The sequence below is a fragment of the Semicossyphus pulcher genome, unplaced genomic scaffold (assembly GCF_022749685.1).
Source record: "Semicossyphus pulcher isolate SPU_LCO1_2020_fin unplaced genomic scaffold, fSemPul1.0.p SCAF_26, whole genome shotgun sequence".
NCBI classification, from domain to species: Eukaryota; Metazoa; Chordata; class Actinopteri; order Labriformes; family Labridae; genus Semicossyphus; species Semicossyphus pulcher.
In genome coordinates this window covers 4,458,051-4,483,811 of record NW_027211700.1, presented here as the reverse complement: position 1 = coordinate 4,483,811, position 25,761 = coordinate 4,458,051, and the positions used below count along the sequence as shown (strand labels likewise).

At 43.2% G+C, this 25,761-nt stretch overlaps 1 protein-coding gene across 1 annotated transcript in view; it reads left to right on the top strand.

Moving 5' to 3' along the window:
- Positions 1-25,761, top strand: part of LOC138604635 (endothelin-converting enzyme-like 1) — a 56,336-nt gene that overhangs the window by 3,576 nt on the left and 26,999 nt on the right. Inside the window, exons 4-7 of the mRNA XM_069676592.1 lie at positions 1,514-1,624; positions 1,710-1,802; positions 5,859-5,983; positions 22,401-22,623. Of these exons, the coding sequence (XP_069532693.1) occupies positions 1,514-1,624; positions 1,710-1,802; positions 5,859-5,983; positions 22,401-22,623 (552 nt within the window). The remainder of the gene's footprint in view (positions 1-1,513; positions 1,625-1,709; positions 1,803-5,858; positions 5,984-22,400; positions 22,624-25,761) is intronic.

The window sequence follows — 25,761 nt, the reverse complement described above, 5'->3', positions numbered from 1 at the left end:
CCTCAGCAACTCGACTCCGGAAAACAGTGTTATGTCCACGCACAGCATGAAATACATGATGATGTAATCGACTCATTATGACAATTAAATTCGTTGGCAACTAATTCTAACATTGATTTTTGCCAATGACTCTATATATAGATGGATGACGTGTTTCCATCTGCTCTCATTGTATAAAATTGATTCCAAAATAGCCCCCATCATAGGCGCTGCTGTCGTCCATCTTTTTATACAGTCTATGATTTTTGCTGACAAATAACTAATGGTTACAACCCTGGTCGACGTTCACGGCAGGAGATCGCTGTGTCCCCTGTAGTTTTAGCCCAAACCACGATCTTTTCCTAGTTAGCTAGTTATTCCTGTGCCTAAACCTGAACAAACTGTGACCAAATCCTCACAGTTTGGTTGGTCTTATGCACCAAAACTACTTGGTTAGGTTGAGGAAAATATCCTGATCTTTATCAGAATATAAACATCCCCATCGGAGTAGATCTGCTGTTTGACATTTTTAAGTCAATCTAAAGCTGTGTCCCACTTCACGGCCTGCATCCTTCTAAGGACGTACTTGAAGGCCCTTTGCGTCACAGCTGCGCGTCGAAGGCTGTCCCATTTCAAAGGCTCCTTCAAATGCTACCTCGCTCGCACTAAGGATCCATTGGGTGCATACTTCACAGCCCAACGTATCCTGAGATTCAATGAGCGCCAATTCAAACAAGATGGACGACTCTTAGAAAATTTTAAATTTAACAGATGATACAAATGTTCAAAAATATGAAGCAAATTATCTTTAAAATATTAGGTCAAGTTACGTGATGTTAGTTATGATAGCTAGTTAGCCAGCTAGCTACCTGTTGCTAGGCGACAGGAGCCACGTTTGCGGGAACAGCTGGTGACGCAAAAAGGAAATCCTCCGTAGACCAGACCGTCTCATTTCAGTTCGGCCTTATTGGTCTACGCAGGCTACGAACGACTCCGTCGACCGCATCCATTAAACGATTCAGCCCCTGAATTGAGACACAGCTAAGATAAGATAACTCTTTATTGATCCCAAGAGCATAAGACAAAGTAGCAGGAAGGTAAATATAAGATCACAAGATCACAAACAAAAAAATGTTCACCCGTAAGTTTTATCTTGAACTAACTGTTTGCGTAGCTTATCCGGACCTCCATGTGGCCTTTCTAGGGCGTTTATCATCTTTCTTATCTTCTATTCCTCTTTTCCACCTTAACCCTCCCCTCCTGTTCGTACATCCACACTCCTCTCCCCTTTCTACTTCATCTTTTCCTTAAACTCCCTCCTCCTTTCCTTCCTCCATCCCTAAGTCCTTCCTTCCCCTCCTCCATCTGTCTCATCGACTCGTCTCTCTCTATCTCTCCCCTCATCAATCCACCTGTTTTCCTCCGTCACCCGCTGTGCTTTTGTTATCCTGTCCACTCTGCCACATGTCACGCCCGTCACCGGCCATTACTGGTGATGTCGCAGCTGATGGGATGATGTCATTGTGCTCCTCAGATCCTGGCGGCGTACAAGGCCCTGATGGAGCGACTGCTGAGCATGCTGGGAGCTCACAACGCCACGCAGAAGTCCAAGGAGATAATACAGCTGGAGACCCGTCTGGCCAACGTGAGCTGATCGTTAGAGCGTGCATGCATCTGTGCATGTGTGTGCGCGTGTGTGCAGTGTTGAGTAAAATCTGCTCTCTCTTCAGATCACTGTGTCAGAATATGATGACCAAAGAAAGGACATCAGCACCATGTATAACCGCATCACCCTCAGGCAGCTACAGCGTATTGCTCCCAGTGTGAGTACTGCACACGCACACACATGCACGCACGCACACACCCGTCAATAACGGGCATACGTGCACAAGCATTCTGGGTGGATGCAGACGTGATGGATTAAGATTTGAACTCTGAGCATTTTAAGCAGCATGGCGAGTGTGTGACGGCACAGGGGGAGGATGTGTGTGTGTGTTTGGGAAGGGAGGAGAGGTGAAGCGCTACACACACACACACGCGCACAGACAAACAGAAACACACATAGAGGCCTAAGTGAGTCACAAAGCTGTCCGCCCTGCAGGGGGCACACAGGGAGGCTGGGGAACGGAGTAAAAGAAATAGGCAGAAAGAAAAGAGGAAAATGAGGAGATGTTTGGGGGTGTTTGGGAATGATGGAGGGAACGGGGAGGAGGAGAGGATAGGGAAGGGAAAGACGCATGCAGGGAGAGGAGACGGAGGAGGCTCTGCTGAAGCTGCACGACCACTGACAGAGAGTCCTCAAGATGTTCCAAGATAGAGGGACGGAGGGACGGAGGGATGCAAACTGGGCAGAGGAACATTAACAGTTTGATTTGAATTTATCAGCCAAAAAAATGAAAAAAAGTTTGGGAAAGAGTTAAAGGGGTTTGGGACCGAAAAAGACAAAAAAAAGAGAAGCATCATCTCTATATTAGAAAACAGAGATTTCAAGAGAAAGAGACATTTTGCTGCTTAATGGCTTCAGTGAGTCTGGATTCCAAATTCATGTAAAACCCTGAAGCTGTGTCTTTACCTCATAAATAACGTTAACTGGTGTGTAACAGACGGATATCCCCTCTGTGATATTATCTCAAAGATACAGGCTTCCAAATAGAGCTGAAATCTTGTCGGCTGAGTCGCTCGAACGACAATTTAACACCAAATATTTTGATGAATCGTTGAAGTTGTCGATCTTAAATGTGATGATTTGTTTGTTTGTAAACAACAGACAGCGAAGGCAGCGTTCTGAGTTCCCTTGAGTATTAATATCTGTATATTGGTGCACAATCCATGTAGAAAAAATAGACATTATTACGCTAAAATCGGTTTCAGTATCAGTCTCAAAAATCACATATCGGTCGGGCTCAATGACTAACCATCAAAGAAACATTGTTACCCAGAAGTAAAAAATTAAAATGATGAAATTGAAGTTGGTTTGATCTCTGTGGATGATCTAAGGCCTTAGATAAACTTGCTTTTTAACTTTGCGTTCACGTACACAACCAGCTCCGTCATGAACACAACTGTTCACATTCTTGTCTATAAGCTACGTGTGTTACTGGAGGATACCTCTAGAGGGCAGACCAGAGAGTTTAGGCTGTGTACAACTACCGTATATGCGAGGTGTAAACAACAGATGCGGCGACACTCGAGGAGGCTACTGTTAATTAATGTTAATTCTGAAGTCTCAGTGGCACGGTGACTGACAGAACCCTGTAGCCAGCTCAGGCGACTGATGAGCGGTGCACAGAACACACCGTCGACACCGTCCCCTCTCCATCTCTCCAACATGTTCCTCCGTGCTCGGACGTAACGGTCCTGGACTTGTTTCCATTTAGTTTTGCAGGTTTCCACGTCGACTTCTAAAACAGAACTAATCTGGCTCCAGCTGTTTTGCATGTTTGTCTCTGTGCAGTGCCAACGACACATCGTACAGATAATTGCAGACTTGGTTTATCAGCTTGTCTGCAGAACTTTCAGCCATTGTTGTCCCTGCTGCTGTGTTGACCCTGCCACATCCGCTCTGCCTCTACACTGCCCCTACTGTTCGTGTGCACACTGCAGCGTGCTTTCGCTTAGCGTTAATTTATTTGGGTGTGACAGCCGGTGCTCCAAACAGACACAGGGCACGCGTGGCAGCCGTCACGCATAGTTAAAGGCAAGTATATCTCCGGCTTAAGGCCGGTGGTCCAAACTTTTTGTGGCCTGTTAGCGTTTAAAGGAAAACAATTTCTACACACAGTCTTTGTCAAAGGTTTCATAATTAACAGTTTAACAGCTCGTCTGTGTATCTAACACTAATTTTCTATACATCTATGTTGATGAGATGATTTACAGAGGGGAATATTAAAGGTGAGACGTGCAGCCAAATAATATACCTGGTATTGATCATTAGAAAATATGAATACATGGCAGTTCTTTTCCTACTTTGCAAACTTAAAAAGCCTCATTTGTATCTTTAAGGTCTAATAAACATAAACGAGATGCATAATAATCTGTGCTTATTTATCAAAGAGGGAAACTGACCTTTAACAGTCTGAATATCATTAAACAAACACAAACACACTGTGCCTGAGGATTTAAATCATTTATAAAGGTAAACACACTGAACATAACGTACACAACTGTAGTGCTAACAACAATTATTTACAACTGCATATTAATATCTTATTTTAATGCTATTGCTGCTCTGAGCCCGACGGATTACTCTCCGGGTTGGTCGCGTGTAAACTTGACTCAGTGTCAGATCAGTTCTGCTGCTGTACGTTAGGTGTGAGGCAGGTACGGGCTGCAGATTTTTATTAATATCTATGATAATAATAATCAATAATATTAATGTTTTTTTTTCATTTTATGTACAGTCACACAGTGGATAAAACTATTCTGCTTTTAACTAAATAAAGTTAAAGATCAGAGAAAAGTAATAAAAAGTATATAAAGATGGACGACATGACAGCTCCCTGAAAGTGAAGCCACTTCTCTATCGCCCCCTGCTGACTGGCTGCAGTATAGCTCATAAAGCCCGCCTCCTCCATGTTAACAGATGGGACATGAGTCAAACTATAAAATCAAAATACACGTCAAATACATTTTTCTCAAACATGGTTTCTGTCATTATAGTTAGTTCTTATCATGCTGATTTATGTCCAAGTGTTCATTTTTCTGACAAGTTTACTTTTAATTAGTTATTTGATGCTATAAAAAGGGGGTGTGGCCTCATGATTGACAGCTCTGTTGACAAATGGGGCTCCTGCAGCGTTCTGTTCCCGAGTAGCAGAGTAGAGGAGGAACGGCGAGAGGAGACGTAACTAACACTAACACTACAGTCATTGAACTTTCCATAAGCGTGAATATCTGCTTCAGACCGACACAAGAAGCTGCTCTGCTGTTAAACACGGCAACATGAGGGAACTTTACCGTTTTTAAGTTAAATGTGTGTTTTGGGTAGAGGAAGGGGGCGGGTCTTCAATACTGCGGCACCATCAGCCGATCTCTACTGCACACACTCTGGATACAAATGTGCACGATATTTTAGCTTCACTTTTGTCTAACGAGAGCAGGCGGGGACACGTCAGCCAAACTAGAATGCTCTTTTTAACTGGTCTTTGAAAGCAACCCATTAATAATCTACATTAATTGAGAAGTCTGCTGCCGGGCTCTTAACTAGAACAAGAAATAAAAAGCACATCAGCCCAGTTTAGCTAATGGCACTGGCTCCTCCCGTCTTTAAAGATTGATTTTAAAGTTACCTGTTTTACACAGCTGTTAAAGGTTTAGGTTTAGTCGTTTTGTAATCACTCATGGCCTATTACATCTCCTACGTCTGGTTTTATAAATACAAACTATCACACAGATACAAAACCAGGAGCTCCAGTGTGTTTTAGGATTGATTTTGTCCTGTTTAACAAGGCTCTTAAAGGTATAGGACCGGCCAACACAACTGATTCTTGGTTTTATAATCATTCACAGTCTCTTAGATCCTCTACAGCTGTTTTAAACACAAACTATCACACAAATATATGTACATGAGGAGCTCCTGGAGTGATTATAAAGTTATTTACTGTTTTACACCACTCTTAAAGGTTTGGGACCGGCCAACACAACTAATTCTTTCTCATTTTATAATCCTTCATGGCCTCTTAGATTCTCTGCAGCCGGTTTAATTAATACAAACTATCACACAAGTAAGAAAATTAGGAGCTCAGCCTTTTTAATGCACCAAAGGGACTAATTGTAATTGTTTTATTTACCTGACTACCTGTAATTCATGTTTTATTATTACTTTATTATTATCAGAGCAGTATTTTATTTTGAAAGCTTCTTTTTCCTCCTCTCTGTAGCTCCACTGGAAACGCCTGCTGGACAGAATCTTCCACGATAACTTCTCAGAGGACGAGGAGATCGTGGTGCTCGCCACCGACTACATACAGAAGGTGTCTGACATCATCAAGGCCACGTCCAAGAGGTAAAGAAAGAGAGCGGGGGTCAGGTGCGGGTAGGCGGGTGGGGGCAGGGATGAGGGCGCTGAGGTGTATGGAAAATCGATGAAATTAGACGCAGGAATTTTTGAGTCCGTACTTTTTGAGCGTGAGTAAGCGCTTTTGTTTGAGATTGTTTGGCGTGTGTGTGTGCGTGTGTGTGTGTGTGTGTGCGTGTGTGTGTGTGTGTGTGTGTGTAATGCCTTTGGTTTAGGGCTGTCACTATAGTTTGGACTACAAGGCGGTGTCACGAGGTGTATGGATTGCTTTTTGAGTGCTGCTGTGCATGTATTTATGTATGTGTGTGTGTGTGCGTGTGTGTGTGTGAGAGTCACTGTTGGGTGGACTTCCAGTTCTACTGCAGCTGATTATTATTGATCTACACCCACACCTTTCTACCACCTGCAGACACACATGGACGGACACACACACACACACACACTTTCTTTCCACTTCTTCTCCCCCCCTCGACAGACTCCGGGGGGGGGGCTTTAGAGGGCTGCTGCACGTCGGGATGTGTGTCACAGCGACTGACAGCTCGCCAATAGTCACTGTGCTCGACACAAATACACAACAGCTCTCAGGCCTCGTGCTCGGCTGGCTGGCTGCATGAGTGGCAGCTGGATTTCTGGCTTGTCATTTATGTCTGAGACTGGATACACTGTCTGTCTGTCTGTCTGTCTGCCTGTCTGCCTGTCTGCCTGTCTGTCTGCCTGTCTGCCTGTCTGTCTGTCTGTCTGTGTTTGTAGCAGCATAAAGTATTCAGGCATTGCTGTAATTTCATGACTCACCAGACTGACGACGTAACAGCGCCTTTAATGTATGTTATTAGCTGTTGTTACACGCCTGTGTTAAATACTTGATTCTGATTTGTTAATCACGGCATTCCGAGGTCTGTTACTTCTCGATAACAGACCGTTGCTATGAGGAACAGACCGTTGCTAGGGATGCAGCACTTGTGTTCTTGTTTTATGCAAGAATTGCTTCTTACATCATCCACACATAAGTGTGGCTGTTATTATTTGTCTGTCTATCGTCTCTTTTCAACCTTTTTTTTTTGTCATCTTATCAAACCAATGAAAAAAAAAAACCAATAAAAAACTTTGGATTGATTTACAGCTCAGAGAGACACACTGGTGTCTTGTGATCAATCACACACCACATATGTAATAAACAAATCGATCAAAATGAAATATATTCACTTTTTCCAAAGAGCAAGACTTTGCAAAATCTCCCACAAATTAAATTTTTTTGTGTTTCTTTGTGAGGACGGTGTCCCTGGATTCAGTTACCTTCTATGAATGTACGAGCCTCTGCTTTCAGCTGGACACTTCGAGACTGAGTCATCTATCAATGCATTTATAGACAACTTGATGGGCGCGATCGATGGTTGCAGATGTTTTTTCTCTGATACAGAGAGAAGCACAAAGAAATATAGGAAATATAAATAGAGTGTAAAATGTATGAATTATATATACAGCAATAGGGCTGCAGAGGAAGTCAGTTACTCTAATATTACTCCAGTAAAAGTCTTCGTATCTGATATTTACTGGACTTAAGTATCAAAAGTATTTTTCTGTATTGAAAGTAAAAGATGTTAAAAAAGAAAGGGGACAAGAATTATGAAGGTCTTCGCAACTGAAAGGGGTGTTTGTCAGCCTGTCCATCTTCGGCACCACTGTAACCACCGTCATCTTTCACTGGAGTAGCTGGTGCCGAAGCTCGCTGTGGCTGTCTCTGCCTCCATCATGCATCCAGTATCACAGTCGAGTGGTATTCTGCTACTCGCTGGCATCAGATGCCTGGACTTTACTTCAAAGTGAAACCGCTGCTTTGAAAACCTTGTTGCACGTTTGCACGTTGATTTACTTTTCTTCTTCTTCTGTTTCTTCTTCCTCATGTGCTTTTTCTTCATGTGCTTCTTCTTCTTCTTCTTCATGTTCTCTTTCTTCTTCTTATGTTTCTTCTTCATGTTCTCTTTCTTTGTCTTCTGCTTCTTCTTCATGTGCTTTTTCTTCTTCTGAGTCTTCTTCTTCATGTGCAGCTTCTTCGTCTTCTGTTTCTTCTTCTTCATGTTCTCTTTCTTTGTCTTCTGCTTCTTCTTCATGTGCTTTTTCTTCTTCTGTCTTCTTCTTCATGTGCTTTTTCTTCTTCTGTTTCTTCTTCATGTGCTGCTTCTTCATCTTCTGTTTCTTCTTCATGTTCTCTTTCTTGTCTTCCGCTTCTTCTTTTTCATGTGCTTTTTCTTCTTCTGTTTCTTCTTCTTCATGTGCTGCTTCTTCTTCTGTTTCTTCTTCTTCATGTGCTTTTTCTTCTTCTGTTTCTTCTTCATGTGCTGCTTCTTCTTCTGTTTCTTCTTCTTCATGTGCTGCTTCTTCTTCTTCTGTTTCTTCTTCATGTGCTTCTTCTTTGTCTTCTGTTTCTTCTTCTTCATGTGCTTCTGCTTCATCTTCTGCTGCTTGCTCTGCTTCTGCTTGTTCTTCTTCTTCTGTTGCTGTTGCTTCTTCTTTTTTATCATCTTCTGCTTTACACCTGTTGGCATCCACAATGTTGCATTACTACCCCGCTCAGTATTTAACCTCTCAGTTTCTGTTAATTTAAAGTCGTATTTTCAGTCAAAGAAATCCAAAATCAATAGAGCACCAAATTTCTCCCCATTTAATTTTGACTAAGACTTTTAGGGGAAATACATCAGAGTAAAAGTACATGTTATTCATGTCGTGGAGTAAAAGTGGAAGTTAACAGAAATGTAAAGTACAGATACTCCTAGTAAAAACTTAATATACTGTACAGCCTGCATTTTGCCTCTTTCGTCTTTCTGCAGTCACATTTTTACAGGATGCAAATAAATGTTATTCGCCGATCAGAAGAATCTGTCGTGTTTTGTGCCGCTTACAGCCACAACAAAAGAGAGGATCTGTCTTGTTGCTGTGATTTAGCTCGGCTCCTATCATCATAAACATCTTTTATATCAAAATCTGTTTTGTGCCGTGTTTTCTTCGCTTCTTTTATCTGGCCTCCTGCTGCTCTGCCTTCTTTGTGAGATGTAATTTATAATCACAACACTCCAACATGCTTCCCCATTGAGTGTAGGTCATATCATTACGGGATTCATAATCCTCTTTGTAACACTAGAGCTAGTGTCGCCGCTGTCATCCATTAGCCCGGGTTCACTTCTCCTCAGGTTGCAGAAGCCGAGGTTGATGCTCCATCTTTTCTCTTGTTGTTTACCAATCTTTGAGTTGTCTGTCCATCCATCCCCCCTGATGGCTTTAGTAATAGACTCTACCCTAAGTTTCAATCATCCTCTCTCCCTGTCTATTGTTCCCTCCACCTGTGACACCCTGTCCTCCCTCCCTTTTATCACTCCCTCAGCTATAACGTTCAGCTGATACGGGCTTCAGTGTGCAGCTGCGATGAAGTTTAAATCGACCTCCCATTTCTGAGATGGATTTCGTGCTACTTATGCTGGTCTTACACCAAAAGACGGGCAATTCTCCAAGTTTTGGTGGAGTTGTGGGGGGCTCCTGTCATCTCAGGTGGTCATGAAACTGAGTATGAGCTGTCTTAAGTCAGACTTTTTATTCCTAATTTATTCGATTCGCTGTTGTCCACCGCGCAGTGTTGGAGCAAGAGTGTAACAGGATGCAAACAGAGTCTAAAAATGACCACAACCCACAAAGCTAGCTTTGTTGGAGGTAGAGAAAGGTGATGTCTGTTGGCTGCTTGGACGCTCCCTGCTCTGGTGATAACTGTCAGGGAACCAGATTTTGATAATGTTACGTTCACAGACGGCAAAAATAACGGACACAGCCAAGAGGACGCCACACATTGTTTTATTTACTGCCTTTTCTAGAGTTTGGTTTAAGGCCTGTTCAGCACAGAAGAGGTTCATTGATTGAATTAGCTGAGGTGACACCTGGCAGACAGCTAGCAACACCAACCTGTCAGGCAAAGAGACCAGGTGCCTTTAAATGCATCTTTTTATGCCTTTATATTATTGAAACGGATGAGTTAAATAGGGCTGCACAGTGATGCAGCGGTTAGTCTGTCAGTTCAGACGTAGGGGAGTAGTTCACGCATGTTCTCCCCGTGCATTCGTGGGTTCCCTCCGGGTACTGGTTTCCTCCGGGTACTGGTTTCCTCCAGCAGTCCTGAACCTTGGTGTGCCCCCGCCTCTCACCCAATGACAGCTGGGATAGGCTCCAGCCCCCCCACAACCCTGAACCATAGACTGTATATATAGATGGACGACATGACAGCTCCCTAAAAGTGAAGCCAAACCCTCTCTATCACCCCCTGCTGACTGGCTGCAGTATAGGTCATAAAGCCCGCCTCCTCCATGTTAACAGATGGGACATGAGTCAAACTATAAAATCTAAATAGACGGCAGATACATTTTTCTCAAGCATGGTTTCTGTCATTATACTTAGTTCTTATCATGCTGATTTATGTCCATTTTTCTGACAAGTTTATTTTTAATTATTTATTTGATGCTGTCAAAATGATGATTGACAGCTCTGTTGACCAATACGGCTCCTGCAGCCGAGACTCTGGCAGCGCCTATCACGGGCGATATTTTGGCATCAATTTCGTACAATGGGAGCAGATGGAGACACGTCGTTCATCTATATATACAGTCATTGCCCTGAACAGGATAAGCATTAAAGATAATGGATGGATGAGTTAAATAATATTTGCCTCCTGTGCATTTATCATGACTTGTGAATTGAGCTTTGTTAACCCAAAACCATTTTTATACCAAGCTGTACGCATGTTTAATTCCTCTGTAAAGTTTGGCATCTTAACATGGGGCCTAATGGGGATTGACTCGCTTTCGGCGCCAGCCTCAAGTGGCCACTTGCGGAACTGCAGACTTTTGGAACTTCCATACTGCCGTAATTTTTCAGAGATTGCAGCTTGGTTTCTTACAGACGATGTTGTTCGGATGTTAGAGAGCTCAGTGGTTGATGGCTGTCAGCCATTGGTGATGGACTATGGCATCATAAATCAGCCTAGCTCTGTTTTATGTGAGAAGGTGTCCGACTTTAGTCTTTTAAGTCTTTTTCAACAGATGTATCACATTTGCAAGAATCGTAAAAAGCTTGAACAAACGAGGAAACAAGGTTGTGATAAGTGATCATAATCTTTGCATCTCATTATTCTGATTTAAAAAATATAGATTTGACTCGACTTAAAAAAGCGATCAGTATTCTGAGCTTCTGTACATTGATTTTGGGAGAAAGCAATTTATGATTTGACCTTCGCCCTCTCTGACTCTGTAACTCTCTGTGTCACCCTCCTCTCTTTCGTCTCTGTGTGACTCCCTCTCCTTCTTTTCCCTTACTACGTGTCTCCCTCTTAACTTCCCTTTTTCCCCTCCAGACATTACTCGTCTTTCTTGCCTTCTGCACTTCTTCCATCGTTCTGTCACTTCTCTACCTCCTGTCATCCTCCTCCTGTCCTGTATCTGTCTCCCTCCTCTTCTCTCTTTCCTTTGTTGTCTCTTTTCTCTTCTCATTCCTCTTCCTCCTCCCACCACCGTCTCCAGGTTCCGTCTCCCAGGAAGTTCAATGTTTGGGTTTAAACAAAGGTTGGCGTTGCTTGTTCCGACTCACACGCAGAGTCCTACTCTTACAAATGGAGGAATAGAGCTGTTTTATCTCCGGGGGGGTTGTTGCTCATTAGCTTGGCTTAAGAGAATTCTGTTAAAAACACCACAGTTTCTCACATCAAGGGGTCTCTCCACCACTGCCTGTTGTTTGCCAGTCACACAGCTTGTTGTAAGCAACAACTCACAAAGAAACAGCAACTCCAGGAAACTGAAGTTAGCACTCACAGTGGGATAGCACCGTACATTTGAACCTGACAGAGCAAGATGCTGTCAAAAAACACAACACCTCCTTAAACTTTGTTAATAAATGAACTCTTTATTGTAAAATAAAGAAGTAAATTCAACCTGTTCAACCTGTAATAAGAGGTTAAAAGCCGTCTTTGTTCCGTGCTTAACTGACACTCCTGTGTGCAGTAACAAAGTCTTTATATTCCTGACATTTTTAAAACATGAGCCCAATTTTTAAACATCAAATACATAACTTCCACTCACCAGTTTTGCCTCTTACAGGTTCTTTTACCTACATGTAAGCATTAGCATGTGTAGTTCCCTCCAAGCACAAAAACAAGTGGTTTTGTTTTTACAGGTTTAATGAAGTGTTCTCCTCCAAATCCACCGTGACAACTACACAGTAAACAGACAATATAATATGATGTTAGATAAACATAAATAACATGCACAGCATGTGAATAACATCATCTCGGTAAAATACAAACAAACAAAACAATTACCTCGTTGGCTGCATGCTGTCAAAGGGAATATTTTCATGAGGTGTCCTGCATAAACCGCAGCGGAGCCGGGAAGTCCATGCTTGCTGCTGCTTGCAGGTGATGAGTCCCGATCACACGAGAGCATGTTCTTCAAACAACAGCCAAATCTGACATGAGAGGGACTTTGTAACAGGGTAGGGGCAGTGTAGTTCATTTATCACGTTCATGCATGCTGCTCCTCACGGTACTGAGGGTACAAGTTCAAGCAGTGCATGTGTGAAAGGGGCCAGTGTCTGAGCAAACTTTGTGGGACATCCATCTAATAGTCGTTGATGTTGATTCAGACTGACCGAATGGCACACCAACATTGCAACCGCTAAAGCAACGTTACTGAGGCTGAAAACAGAACGGCATGATGGTTAAAAAATATAAATAACTGCAACCAAAGCAGGTGCTCATATTTGACAGTTGTGTTCAAGGTCAATCATCACGGGAAATTTGCATTTCCTCAAACCCACCCCTGACTGCTCTGAGAGCACAGCTTGAACTACCGGCCAATTTCTTTGATTTTTCTTGATGTGGGATACGGAGGGTTGTTATTTCTCACAGTGCAGGAGCTTGATAAAACAAGAGTGATTAACCCACACGCTTGATTGCCCAGTTTAATCCAGCTGAACAGAGCATGTAGTCGTCCTGCAAAAAGCAAAGAATAACAGCTATTTGTCTGCGCTTGTTTAAATCTCCTCCTGGAAACACACACATGCATGGAGAAGCAGTGTTTGTGTTCATGCGGTGGGAGTCAGGGGTCGCAGCGGAGGTGTTGGCCCATTGTATTATCGTCCAGTGGAGCAGATGGAGAAGAGGTTTTTGTCCACTCGCGGCTGCTAATGGACCACAGGAACACACACTGTCCAAGAGTACACTTTGTAAAGTTTGATGCCGGCTGACATGCAGACAGAAAAAACTCCGGGGGAAGCTTTGGATTCTTGTTAAATCGGTGGAGTCGTGTGGAGTTGTTCTCTGCGAGGGGAAAAGGTGACAGACAAGTGAAAAGAACACAGACAGGTGCTTCATCGGCTTGTTAGACATACGTGTGTGTTTCGCTTTGACAGGTGCATAACAGTGAGTCTCCCTTCCTCTACCGTTTCCCTCCCTCCAGCTGGACCTTAATTGTATGCCTCCTACATGTACGTCCTTCCCTCTCTTGTGAGTGCAAGAAGACATTGAGGGAATATCTTAAAATTTGGCAAAAAACATCCATTTGGACTCGAGGACAAACAGATAAAAGTTTGGGGTTAAAGAGTTCAAAGGTCAAGGGCGCTATGATCTCTTTAAACTTCACTTTCACATGATGACGTGCTGGAAAAACACTCTCCTCAGTGTTATTCTCGTCCTATTGCATATTTTTCATTCGCTAATTATGACACAAATTCACACACATTTCTCATGTGACAAAGTGATGAGGTGATGACATTTTTTATCCAAATAAGTCATAAGTAAACTTTTCTTTGACATGGTAATGTCGTGGAAAAACACTTTTTTCTCTTTAATTTTGTCCCACTGTTGTGAACATGAGATCTCAGGAACAGCTGGAGGGAATATCTTCAAATTTGGCAGAAACGTCCACTTGGACTTAAGGAAGAACTGATTAGAATTTGAAGGTAAACATTCAGAGGTAAAGGTCACTACGATCTCTTAAAACATGTTTTTCATACCCTAATTATGACACAAATTTACACAAATGTCTCATATGATAAAGTGATGATATTTTTAATCCAAATATCCTGGAGGGAATATCTCCAAATTTGGCACAAACGTCCCCCTTGACTTGAGGACAAAAGGAGTAGAATTTGATGGTTAACGTCTAAAGTTTGAGGTCCCTATGAGCTGTTAAACTGTATTTTTCTTCCACAAATTCAAACATGAAATCTCAGGAACACCTGGAGGGAATATCTTCAGATTTGGCAAAAACGTCCACTTGGACTTAAGGAAGAACTGATTAGAATTTGATGGTAAACATTTGAAGCTAAAGGTCACTATGATCTCTTAAAACATAAATTTCATACCCTAATTATGACACAAATTTACACAAATGTCTCATATGATAAAGTGATGATATTTTTCATCCAAATAAGTCATAATTCAGTCATTGACTTGAGGACAAACTGAGTAGAATTTGTTGGTACGAATTTGGTGGTAAACGTCTAAAGGTAAAGGTCACTATGATCTAATGATCACCCTAATTATGACACAATTCTCAAAATCTCAGGAACACTTGGAGGGAATATCTTCAGATTTGGCACAAACATCCATTTGGACTCGAGGAAGAACTGATTAGGTTTTGGTCAAAGATCAAAGGTCAATGTCTTCTCCGCCCCATTCTTGTATACTCAATATCTCAGCAACGCCCGGGGTTCACGTTCATCTGGTTTATTTTATAATATGTAATCCATTTGAGAGAACAACAAGAATTGTCTGCCCTCTCTTGGTTTCTCTGTTGTGCATTTGATTGTACGAAGCTTTAGGGTATTACGTCTCTTCTGTAAATGATTGTCGTGCTACCTGTCCTGTTTAATGTGTGCCTGCTTCTGCAGTTTATATATTTAAAGCGAATGCATTCTTTGAAATGCTCTCAACATACTGAGATATCTGCCTTCTGTCACTCTGTGGAAGACACATGGGTGGATGTCAAATGCAACTTGACTGCTTGGTAGAGGCGTTTATTCCTTTATTCAGATACGACTTTTTACCTTCCTTTCTGGTTAAACCAAAGCGTTTCTCTTCACCTGTGCGACTCCATCCCTCCTTTGTATTCTCCTTCTTCTTTTCTCCTTTTCATTATCAGTGCTTTAAGGTTCGTATTGACAACATCCACGTATTGATTTCTCTCCATCCATTTCTCAATTCCTCCCTTCGTGACAATAAACACTCTCCGTCTTTAAAGGCATTTATTGACCAAGTCTTTCTCTTCATTCCCCACCATGTTATCTCATTGATGGCTCTCCAATCATACAAGTCCACCGACAAGAGCAGTCACACCTCCGTCTCCTCATCCTCCATCCATCTCTCCTTTCCTTCCCCCCCTCCTCCAGTGTGTGTGTTCATGTGCAGTCCCCACACACTGCAATGACTGCAGCCAATCCCATTAGCCAGATGAGCGGGCCTCCAATGAAGGGGAAAGCATAATGACAACACCAGCGCCCCTCTCACACACACACTATGCTCCGTCTGCTCCCTCCATTCATCCGTCACTCTCGAGGCGTGTGTGTGTATGTGTGTGTGTGTGTGTGAGGGAATCCGTGGTGTGTTATTACCGCTGAGTGTTTGGGCCGGGCGATTGGAAGGCTAGCGAGAGAGTCCATCATTTCACGTGTGTTTTATTCCGGTGTGTTTCAGAGAACAAGATGTACGTTCACGAGTAATCCCTCGTAAAGGAACGGTCGCGGTCAATATTCACTTGCTGTTGAGTCTACTGCTTTTAAAGATGTACGCTGCAGGTAGCTGTGAAGCATTTTCAGATGAAGCTGTTCACCAAGTCGTGGATTAAATGGCGCTACAGCTTTCAGCAGTCGGGGGTTTGATTCCCAGCAGGGCTTCCGGAGCTGAAAATAAACGCCTCTATAATGTTGTTAAGATGCAGGTCTCCACCGATATGACAAACAAATGTGGGGTTTTCTTCTTCTACTTCTTTCACAATTTCAAAAGAAAAATGTTGCATTCAAATTTACAGGTACACCTATAATAAACACAGACAACAAAATACATCAAATAGAAGAAAACAGAGATTATGGAAGTAAAAGAAAGGCGAAAAGGTGTGTGTGTGTGTGTGTGTGTGGGAGTTGAAGGGTTAGTTAGCTATCATAGGGAGCTAATGCCATTATGGTCGGAAAAAATGCATTGTCGCTCTGTGCCTTTGGAGGACGCTATCTGCTTCTCCAATGTGCGCTGGAAAACCTCCACCAGACTACGTAAAAGGCGTCATCAGGCGGAGGCCAGGGAGCTAACTACACTTCCTCAATCTAGAACGCCCGCCTATGTCTGCAGTTTAGTTGAAAAAAACACATACTGTAAAATGAAAATATTAGTTCCATGAGGTCTTGAAACGCTGCCTGCTCTCCCGTTTCCCTCCCAGACATTTCACATTTATAACGAGTCATGTTTTGTTCAAGATTTTTTAGACGATCCACCGGTATATTCTCGTTGTGTTTCAGATTCTGTCCCGCTCTGAGCCGTTGCCTGCAGAGAAACCGGTAGTATTTCACTCCATCACTCTCGCTGGGCCGTTCCTTTCAGAGGGAGGGGCGCAATGCACGCTGGGTGTTGTAGGAATGTAGAATGGGCGAAACCAGGAGCTGTTTGAACAACTTTCTCCACAGCTATAGCGCCAATTTAAAATATTATTGCTTCTATCGTTGACCCAAAAGCAGGCGAGTTATTACACCTGTTACAGAGCTTATCAATGATGATACATCCCAGAGATTCTGACTTTAGGTCGGCCTGCCAAGCCTGTCTGCATGGATGAAAGTTTCAAACAGTTATTTTTCCTCTTTGAGGTGGAGCTGTTGGGACAGGAGTGTCTCGAGGCTGTTGTTCAGGAGAAATGATCTTGTCTGGTTTGGAGCTCAACCCTGAACCTGTAAATATCATTAAAATGTGCTTTTGGTTTATTACTTTTAGTTTAAGCTGATCACATAACGTTTGTAGTTTGAAAACATCCATTTGTGGAGTCTCATTATTCCACTAAACTGATCAAACTCCAGTTTCCAAGTTATTCGAAGTTCGGCATAAAGGAGTTCCTCCCTCCTCCATTACCTGCAGGGTCATTACCTGTGCTAATGTGTTGATGCAGTGTAAGGGGGACAATGTCTCTCCATCTTCTTAACTAGCCCCATTAAAATCCATTCAGCTAATGAGCCTTCACTCAGTCCTCCGGTGATTAAGACCTAATGCTTGATCTGTACAGCGGCCTCACCGTCAAGCCCTCTGCTTTCATTTAGCCCCGCTGTGACTCCATTACTGCACAGAGCACACGCAGGTATGTACACCGTGTGTGGACGTGTAGGGGAGAGTGGGGGCGTTGGAGCATTAAGGGATGTTTTAAGGGAGACAAATGGATCATGGGTTACACATTTTGGAAGAGTCATATTTTATACGCCATATCATGGAAATTTAAGGGAGATCTTTGTGGACAATTTGAAGCATAAATGTTGGCAGTTTGGTCGCTGCCATCTTGTTTTTTCAGAGCCAAAAGTGACTTGAAAGGGGAAGGTGGATACGCATTGCTACGCCTCTTTCCTGGTTGGTCCCCGGTGTAGCAACTTCTCCATCAATGTAATCATCTCAGTTTCGTTCTCTTTGGCGGCACCTATGGCGTTAAACGGTAATTACAGGAGCACACTTCCCAGATATCCAGACAGTGCTGCATGTGTGACGTCCACGGTTGGCTCCGGTTGTAACTCTTGATTTTCCTGGCTGACGGTCGCTTTCCTTTTCAGACTGTTTGCTTCATCTGAGCGTCGAGTTTGTTTCTTTTTCTTTGGATTTTCACTTCTTGTTGAAGTTGTATCTGTAGTCATCCATCTTTTCTTTGTTTGTTGAGCCATAGCAGATTACTGTTTACTTGCAGCACTTGCAGAGAGCGGAAAAGCAGTCGCTTAGCTCTGCCTACCCTCTCTGGCAGACCAACCACTGCTGGCTGATGGAAAACGCGTCACTAACTGGGCGCTGCTTGTGATTTTTTACGTGAAAGTTGTTTATCATCTATTTTACACTGAATGAGACCATCATTTACCACCACCATCAAATTAATTTAAGAGACATTAAACTTGCGATTTAGACCCGTCAGGAAAATGATGTAAAAAGTCTCATAGACTTCTATAGAATTGGATTTGCACCCTGCTGGCCATTAGAAAGAATGCAGGTTTAAATGGCTCTGGATGCAGAAGATGGCAGTCGAGTATTCTGGCTCCTTTTTTCTCACAACGAGAGGAGTCGTGCATCTTTATACGCCGTCAATGGTCCAAATATAATCAAATAATCTGCAACAAACAGGTGTCAACACAATAGCACACACAAAGCAGCCACACCTGCAGCACATGTGGATTCCTCTGATGGTTCTGGTGATCAAGGACACCACCTGAGTCTTCATTCATCTACAGCTCCTCCCTCCGCCTCCTTCCTCTCCTTCCTTTTTCCCGTCAATTAAATTCACTTCACAAGTGCTCTGTTGGCGGGACCTCGGGGTGCTGTTGCCAAGGCGCTTTTGATTTAATATCTGTCATGCATAGGGAATTTTTTTTTTTAAAAAGAGGGGGAAAACAACAACAACATGCCTGGAGGTTCACATGGAGCCTCGCAGTAGGGGAGAGGGGGGCACTTGTCCCCGCTGGGCAGATTAGATGTGTGCACCCAGTGGGGGCACGGGGACACACCAGCACTCCATCGTCTGGGGGATGAGACACAGCTTGAATACATAAATGAATGATCCATTTTCTGTCCTCACCCCTCTGCTGTGTCTCTCTCTGGATCGGGGGGGGAGCCGCTCTCTAACTGGCGGGCCCCCTTGACTCCGCGGCTCTCGCTCTCGATCACTGTCTCCCTCCTGTTTTCTATCTAACTTTTCTGACTCTTAAGTGGCTCAGAGGGCAGATGGAGAAGCAGACGTTTGGGCCAGATGGAACGAGATTACAGCTAGACACAGTGGATGTCACTTTACAATGGGAACACAAGACTGAAGACTAGTCAACTTTTTAAAGTGAAAAAAAGACATTCTCGGTCTTATTACTGAAAAGTTGAATTCATCAGAAATAGAGCAGACCCCTTTTTTTAATCCGACACACTCAGGAGCTTCGTACCAACAGCCTCGCTTAATGTGATCTGACTGACAGGAAGTCTCACAACGCAGTATTTCACCCGTAAGTGAGGGGGTTTTGCAGGACGTAGCATTGCAAGCTTCAGCGAGCTCTCAGCAGAGCTCTTTCTCTGTGTCGTCTGTGAAACCAAAAAACAATGTTTGTGTATTATTCCACTTTTAAATGTGAGCGTTTAAAGATACCAGACCAGGTCGGCTGTAGGTCTATGCGCCCTTACGACTTGGTCAAACATGTTTTGGGCTTAAGTGATGATCTGTAGGCTTTCTATAGTAATGTCAGAACACAGACCCCCCATCTGGGTAGATTTATGTTGTTTGCCGTATTTTCCAGTGTAATGTTTTGATGACTTGACGACCCAAAAGTGAGTCGTGGAGCTGTTTTCAGCTGGTCGTGGATGTGTACTTGAAAAATCTATTTTCTGCGCTTTTATTTTGAAGGAGATGGGTTTCCTTTTTTTTGTAATTCTCTTTTTTCTTGGCTTTTAAAGACAACTGACAAACATGCATATAACACGTTGACACCACATGAACAAGAAGACCTTTCAGATATTAAAGGATAATAATAATACTGCTAATAGAAAACAGGAGAAAATAAAAGATACACACAAAAAGATGGACTCAAATAAATGATTGGGTCGGTTTACGATGCCACAATAAACACGCCAACAATTTGGAGGTGGCGTTTTTATTTGTAATATTATTTTTGTTTGTTTTGTTTTTAGACTAAATCAGGTCTAACGTTCTTGATGTATTTTATTTCCCTTTGGCTCCTCGAATTAAAAGTCATTCTCTCCGTTACATATATGTCGAGCAACAATCCAATCATCTACGCCAGGTGCTTCTTTTTTCAGCCATTTCTGGGTTTAAGATTTCTCACAGGCAGCCAATAGTAATCTCATCGAATATTTATCTTCCTTTCTCCAAAGCTCATCCAGTCTAACCAGGTGCATCAGCTCAAAACTAAAAGTAATTCTGGTGAAAAAGACAGTCATTAATTTTAGTCCAAAACAGAGCCACAGAAGGACAACTCCAAAATATGTGATGATTTGCATCTTTGTTCTCACAGGATCTCCAACAGTCTGATCCGAATAAGATTTCCTCCGGGCAGGAGCACTGAAATACCAAATTATATCCTTCCAGCTAAATTCTCTCCATAATGGAGCACTTGTTGTTTCCACTGTTGTCTGAGTATCTCCTCCCGTTTCTCTTGTATGATTGTCAGATTACGTCCATTTCCCATCTTGCTTTAACCTTGCGTGTATTTTCTCTCTTCAGTTGCTGAAGGCCCAGGTGTAGTTTGGAAATTACCTTTCTATATGGTTCATCTTTGTATGCTCCAATAAACATTTGAATTAGTTCACTTAACATTTGTTTTACATTTTTAGTTTATATAATCCCTTATCTTTAAGTATCGAAAAGGTCTTGATTTTGCAAACCGAATTTAGGGAGATGGCTTTTCTATGACGTGCGTGCAGTAGTAGTGCTGTTTACTCACACTTCATGTATCCACTGATCGGGTAATCCTAGCTACAGTTACATTTACATTCCTGAGCCCTGCAGTAGTTGCATTAACTCTGCAAAAATGTCAGAAATCTGGGTCGTGATTTGTCATTAAGGAGGTGGTCCTGAGGCTAGACCAGTCCAGAACCACTGGTCTACAGTGAGGTTTAAGTCGAGTGGCTGTTGTAGCCGTGCCAGCAAGACGAAAACCTCTTAGGGCGCAGTCACACCTAAAGTCTGTTTGTTTGGTCCAAATCAAACACCAAATTGTTGCAAAGTCAAGTTTGGTTTGTGTTCACACGGCAGCTTTTACCAGCGGACCAAACGTTTTAATGCGCAAGGAAACTGCTCTCTGATTGGTCAGAACTTCCGCGTGGTAAAACTCCCTGAAGTAAACAAAGCAAGAGAGCACACTGATCAATCACACTCAACACGATCGCGGACTTTATGTGTCGATGTTGGAGTTTTTTACTTTTAGCCGACACTGTTCCACAGGTCGATCGGTCCCATCTCACTCAGTTTGAACACCTCCCTGTTCTCATGCGTTTCCACAAGCATTTATTTGGTCAGCCCATATTTCTATTTCGTCATTGCTCCCCCACGTCTGTCCTCTACTCATCTCGCTGCATGTCTCTGCAAATGTCAGCACCCGTAAACATCCTACAATGCACAGTTTCATGGTTTGCTTCCTTTATTAGGTCCTGCTTTAAGTCCGTTTACGTTCGCACCAGAATCAAACCGGACCGTGGTTCGTTTGGAAACGGACCGAGGCCCTCTTTTCTAGTGGACCATGGTCCGGTTGTTTGGTCCGCACCAGGGTTTCATTCCAGCGTTCACACCACCTAAACAAACCCCACCGAAGGGACAAACGCTCATGCAGGGTTCGGTTCAATCGGACTAAACAAGGCTGGTGTGAACCCGCCCTAAGTGTACCCTCTCATCAACTCCTGTTGGTTTATTCTTGGGGTCAATGCAGGGATTGGGTTAATAACAACTTTTAATGTTTTTTAAGGTTTACCAGCTTATCCAAAAAGCCGACCCAATGTGAGACGTTAAGAATGAGCAACAGGGACGAAACACTCGCCAGTAAGGCGCCATCTCATGGCAGTCCCATGGCCAGTAGCAGCTTATGGTGGATAAAGTTTGCTAACAGTAAAAACATGCTTAAAACTCACATTGCCTCGTGAGTTTTCTGTCACTATGACTCTTTTACTTACATATCCTTCCTTCACGGGTTATATATTGGACAGGAATGGGTTGTTTGGGTTTCTTACAGCACAAGCCGTTTCTGCTGCTTCAATCAATCATTGGAGAGAGTGTTTCTGTCATTTGTAGCTCTTTATAAATTGGTAGCAGTGGTTTTTGAGTCAACTCACCTGCTAAATCATCCATCCATCCATCCATGGTTTCCAGAGCATGTCCGAATGGGAGGAGACCGCGGGGTAGACCCAGAGCTCACTGGAGGGATTATATATCCCATCTAGCCTGGGAACGCCTCAGAATCCCCCCCAGGAGGAGCTGGACATCTGGCTTAACATGCTTAGCCTGCTGCCACCGCGACCTGACCCCGGATAAGTGGAAGAAAACGGATGGATGGATGCATCTCTTTGCTATCGCTACTTTCACTGCCTCCTGTCTTTGATCGAAAAACATCCGTCCCAAATCTATCATAATGTACCTGACCTGTCTTCTCTTTTCCTCTGTCCCAGGGTTCTCCATAACTACATGCTGTGGCGCATCGTGGCAGCGCTAAGTGAACACCTGTCCACCGCCTTCAGAAGCACCATCCACGAGTTTTCCCGGGAGATCGACGGCACCGAGCAGCAGCTGGAGCTGGGCCGGCTCTGCCTCACTCAGGCCAACAAACACTTCGGCATGGCCCTGGGAGCCCTGTTCGTCCAGCAACACTTCTCCTCACAGAGCAAGGCCAAGGTATGGAGGCGGGGACTAACGGATGGCTGGTGGGAGAGTTTACTGGTTTACAGAAGGGATAATGGACGAGGCGTTCATTAATAATGGACCATGTGGAGGCCCAAACAGTCTGACCCCAAGCTTTTGCTTCACTGGAACTACGATGTTGTCCATTGTCTGGAATTTATTAACAGTCTGCAGCCAATCAGAATCTAGGAACCAACCAAACCATGATATAAAGTATATGAATGGATGGATGGATGCATTTCGATGGCCTTCATTTTGTCCTGTTAAGAAGATATAAGATTTGTTACATGATTGATGTATTTATAAATTTGAGGCAGGAGCAAAATTTCACCCAAGTACACCTTGAAATGAAGGCAAACTTATAGTTAACTAGCATAAAGCTATACATTAGCAGCATTTAAGTTGTGTCCTGGTTCCAACCACAGACTATAAAAAGATGGCCGACTTGACAGCTCCCTAAAAGTGAAGGCAAACCTTCTCTATCGCCCCCTGCTGACTGGCTGCAGTATAGGTCATAAAGCCCGCCTCCTCCATGTTAACAGATGGGACATGAGTCAAACTATAAAATCAAAATACACGTCAAATACATTTTTCTCAAACATGGTTCTGTCATCATAGTTAGTTCTTATCATGCTGATTTATGTCCAAGTGTTTGTTTTTCTCACAAGTTTACTTTTAATTAGTTATTTGATGCTATAAAAAGGGGGTGTGGCCTCATGATTGACAACTCTGTTGACAAATGGGGCTCCTGCAGCGTTCTGTTCCCGAGTAGCAGAGTAGAGGAGGAACGGCGAGAGGAGACGTAACTAACACTAACACTACAGTCATTGAACTTTCCATAAGCGTGAATATCTGCTTCAGACCGACACAAGAAGCTGTTCAGCTGTTAAACACACTGACATGTGGGATCTATGCAGTTTTTTTCAGTAAGTTAAAGTGTGTTTTGGTGAGTGGAAGGGGTGGGGCACAGACTCTGGCTCCAAATAACGTCACCAGCGCAATATTTTGGGATGGCAGGAACTTGCTAACTTTGTCTGCTGTTTAGTGCTAGGTAGGTAGAGTAAAGTGGCTTTATCAGAACAAAGTTAAATGTATGTTCTTCAACTGTGTTCAGTTAAGATGCCTTCTTCGTTTGCATAAATAACAACTTAACACCTAAATTTACAAAACAAAACTGACCTAATAGTTTGTCAGGCTCTTGTAAGTTCAGGTCTGGCAGCGGTACTTTCATTGCATGTGATTCCATTAGATCACCTGTGCAGTGTTAGAACCTTACTGACTCACACACCAGGCATGTCGGAGGTAGTAGCAGACCAGGTGTGCTGTGAGACAGTGTGTGAAGCTATAGTAACTGCTATCTTTATCCATGCGTGTGTAATGCAGAGTTTCCTTCTCTCTTCACCGTAATATTTATCCAGCAATGAGAAATGTTCTGCAATTTCCCCAGAGGGCAAAGAATAGTTTGACAGCCCCCTTTGTGAAACCACCTGACCTTCAGAGGCAGATGGAGGACGATCCACAAAACTAACCTTGTGCTTGAATTGAAATTTTTCATTATGACAGATTTACCAATTACAACTCTCTTGGCCACAAATTTCTGGGGGTATTTTTACCTTTCTTTTCCAGCTCATCCTCTTTCTGCATCTGTGGGAGCAGTGACCGGGGTCCGGGTGTGTCTCTGACATGGGTAGATGATTTTGCTGGGTGGACCTCTCACTCGCTGCTTTCTTTGTTTCTGTTTAGCTCTAGGTCAGTCTCTTCTTATCCGCCACCTCTGCCCTTTGGTCCCCTTCTCTTTCACCTTAATCCTCCTCCATACGTTTTGTTATCTCAGTCTCGTGTCCGGTCTAGGACATGGGGATGTGGTTCCCAATGAGATTTCTAACCCCTGTAACCCTCTGCTCTTTCTCTAAGCCCTCCATCATCTCCCTTTCATCATCGTCTTCTTATACTCTCACGGTCCACCCTACACGCTTTATCTTACACTGAGCTGCCTTTCTTCTTCTCTGGCAACTTTTAAATCTCCGCCAAAGCTCACCACTACGAAGCATAAAGCAAGTTTGACACTACTGGATAAGTTCTGGGCGCTAATTACTTTCTGTGTCGTACACCTTAATTGAAATGTAAGTTCCCGAGCTCCTAATGTTCCATTGAAGACTCTGATAAGATACTAAGAGTACATTTCAACAAAGCTTCGAGCTGGTGGAGCTTTTCTGATTAATATAAGATGGATTTTTTGCAGCAAGGCCACAGTGTGGAGGGTTTTTGCCAGATGCAGTGGGTGCTAATCCCATCTAGCGTCAATCAAACCATTAACAGCATTGCTTGTATGTGCTGCAGAGTGTCTAATGTATGCAGGGTAGAAATTCTTTTGGTATCGTCTAGGTCAGACCAATCTTGGAAGCCATTGGAGCCTTTTGGAACTGCTGGTTTCGATAGCAAGCGGCAAGCAGACTTTCTTTTCTGTGCACTGCATTGTTTACAGTCCGACTGGTAATTTGAGAAGCGAGAATGGAGTTGAATTTGAGATACGACGTCTAAGAGCAGATTGTTAGCTGCACTTGCATGTAGATGGCTGTTTATAGGGATTAACTGAAGTTAAATTGTTGTCAGATTAGCGCCAATGGGAGCTGATATTGCATCACGTAGATCTTTTGCTCTACACATGGACGGTGCATGGACCTGCTTACAACCAAAGCCCGCTAGTGTACGATGCTACCAGGGGCAGATCCAGACTTTTTTGGCTGGGGTGGCCCAACTGGGGCACTAACTTACACAGGGGTGGCATAAAGTATGTGTCCACACATCCACGAATGAATCGCATTTATTTACCTTTACTATCTCCACAAATCATCTACTTTGACTTCTAACATTAAAGAATCTAAAAGACGTTATATTCCTGCGTATATTTCTTAACTTTAAAAATAACACACCAGAGCGGCAACATGTAAATCTTAAGTTTGATTCTTTAAGGACTCAGAAAGAGATGCATGTCCAGAGTAACAATTTAAAGTGCTAACAAAGGGAAATGTGCCACATTGAAAGCTAAGAGCAGCTTGTTGCAACACAGCCCAAATATTTAACATTAGTCCCGCCTCTGACAAGGCAATTAGCCAATCATAGGCCAGGCCA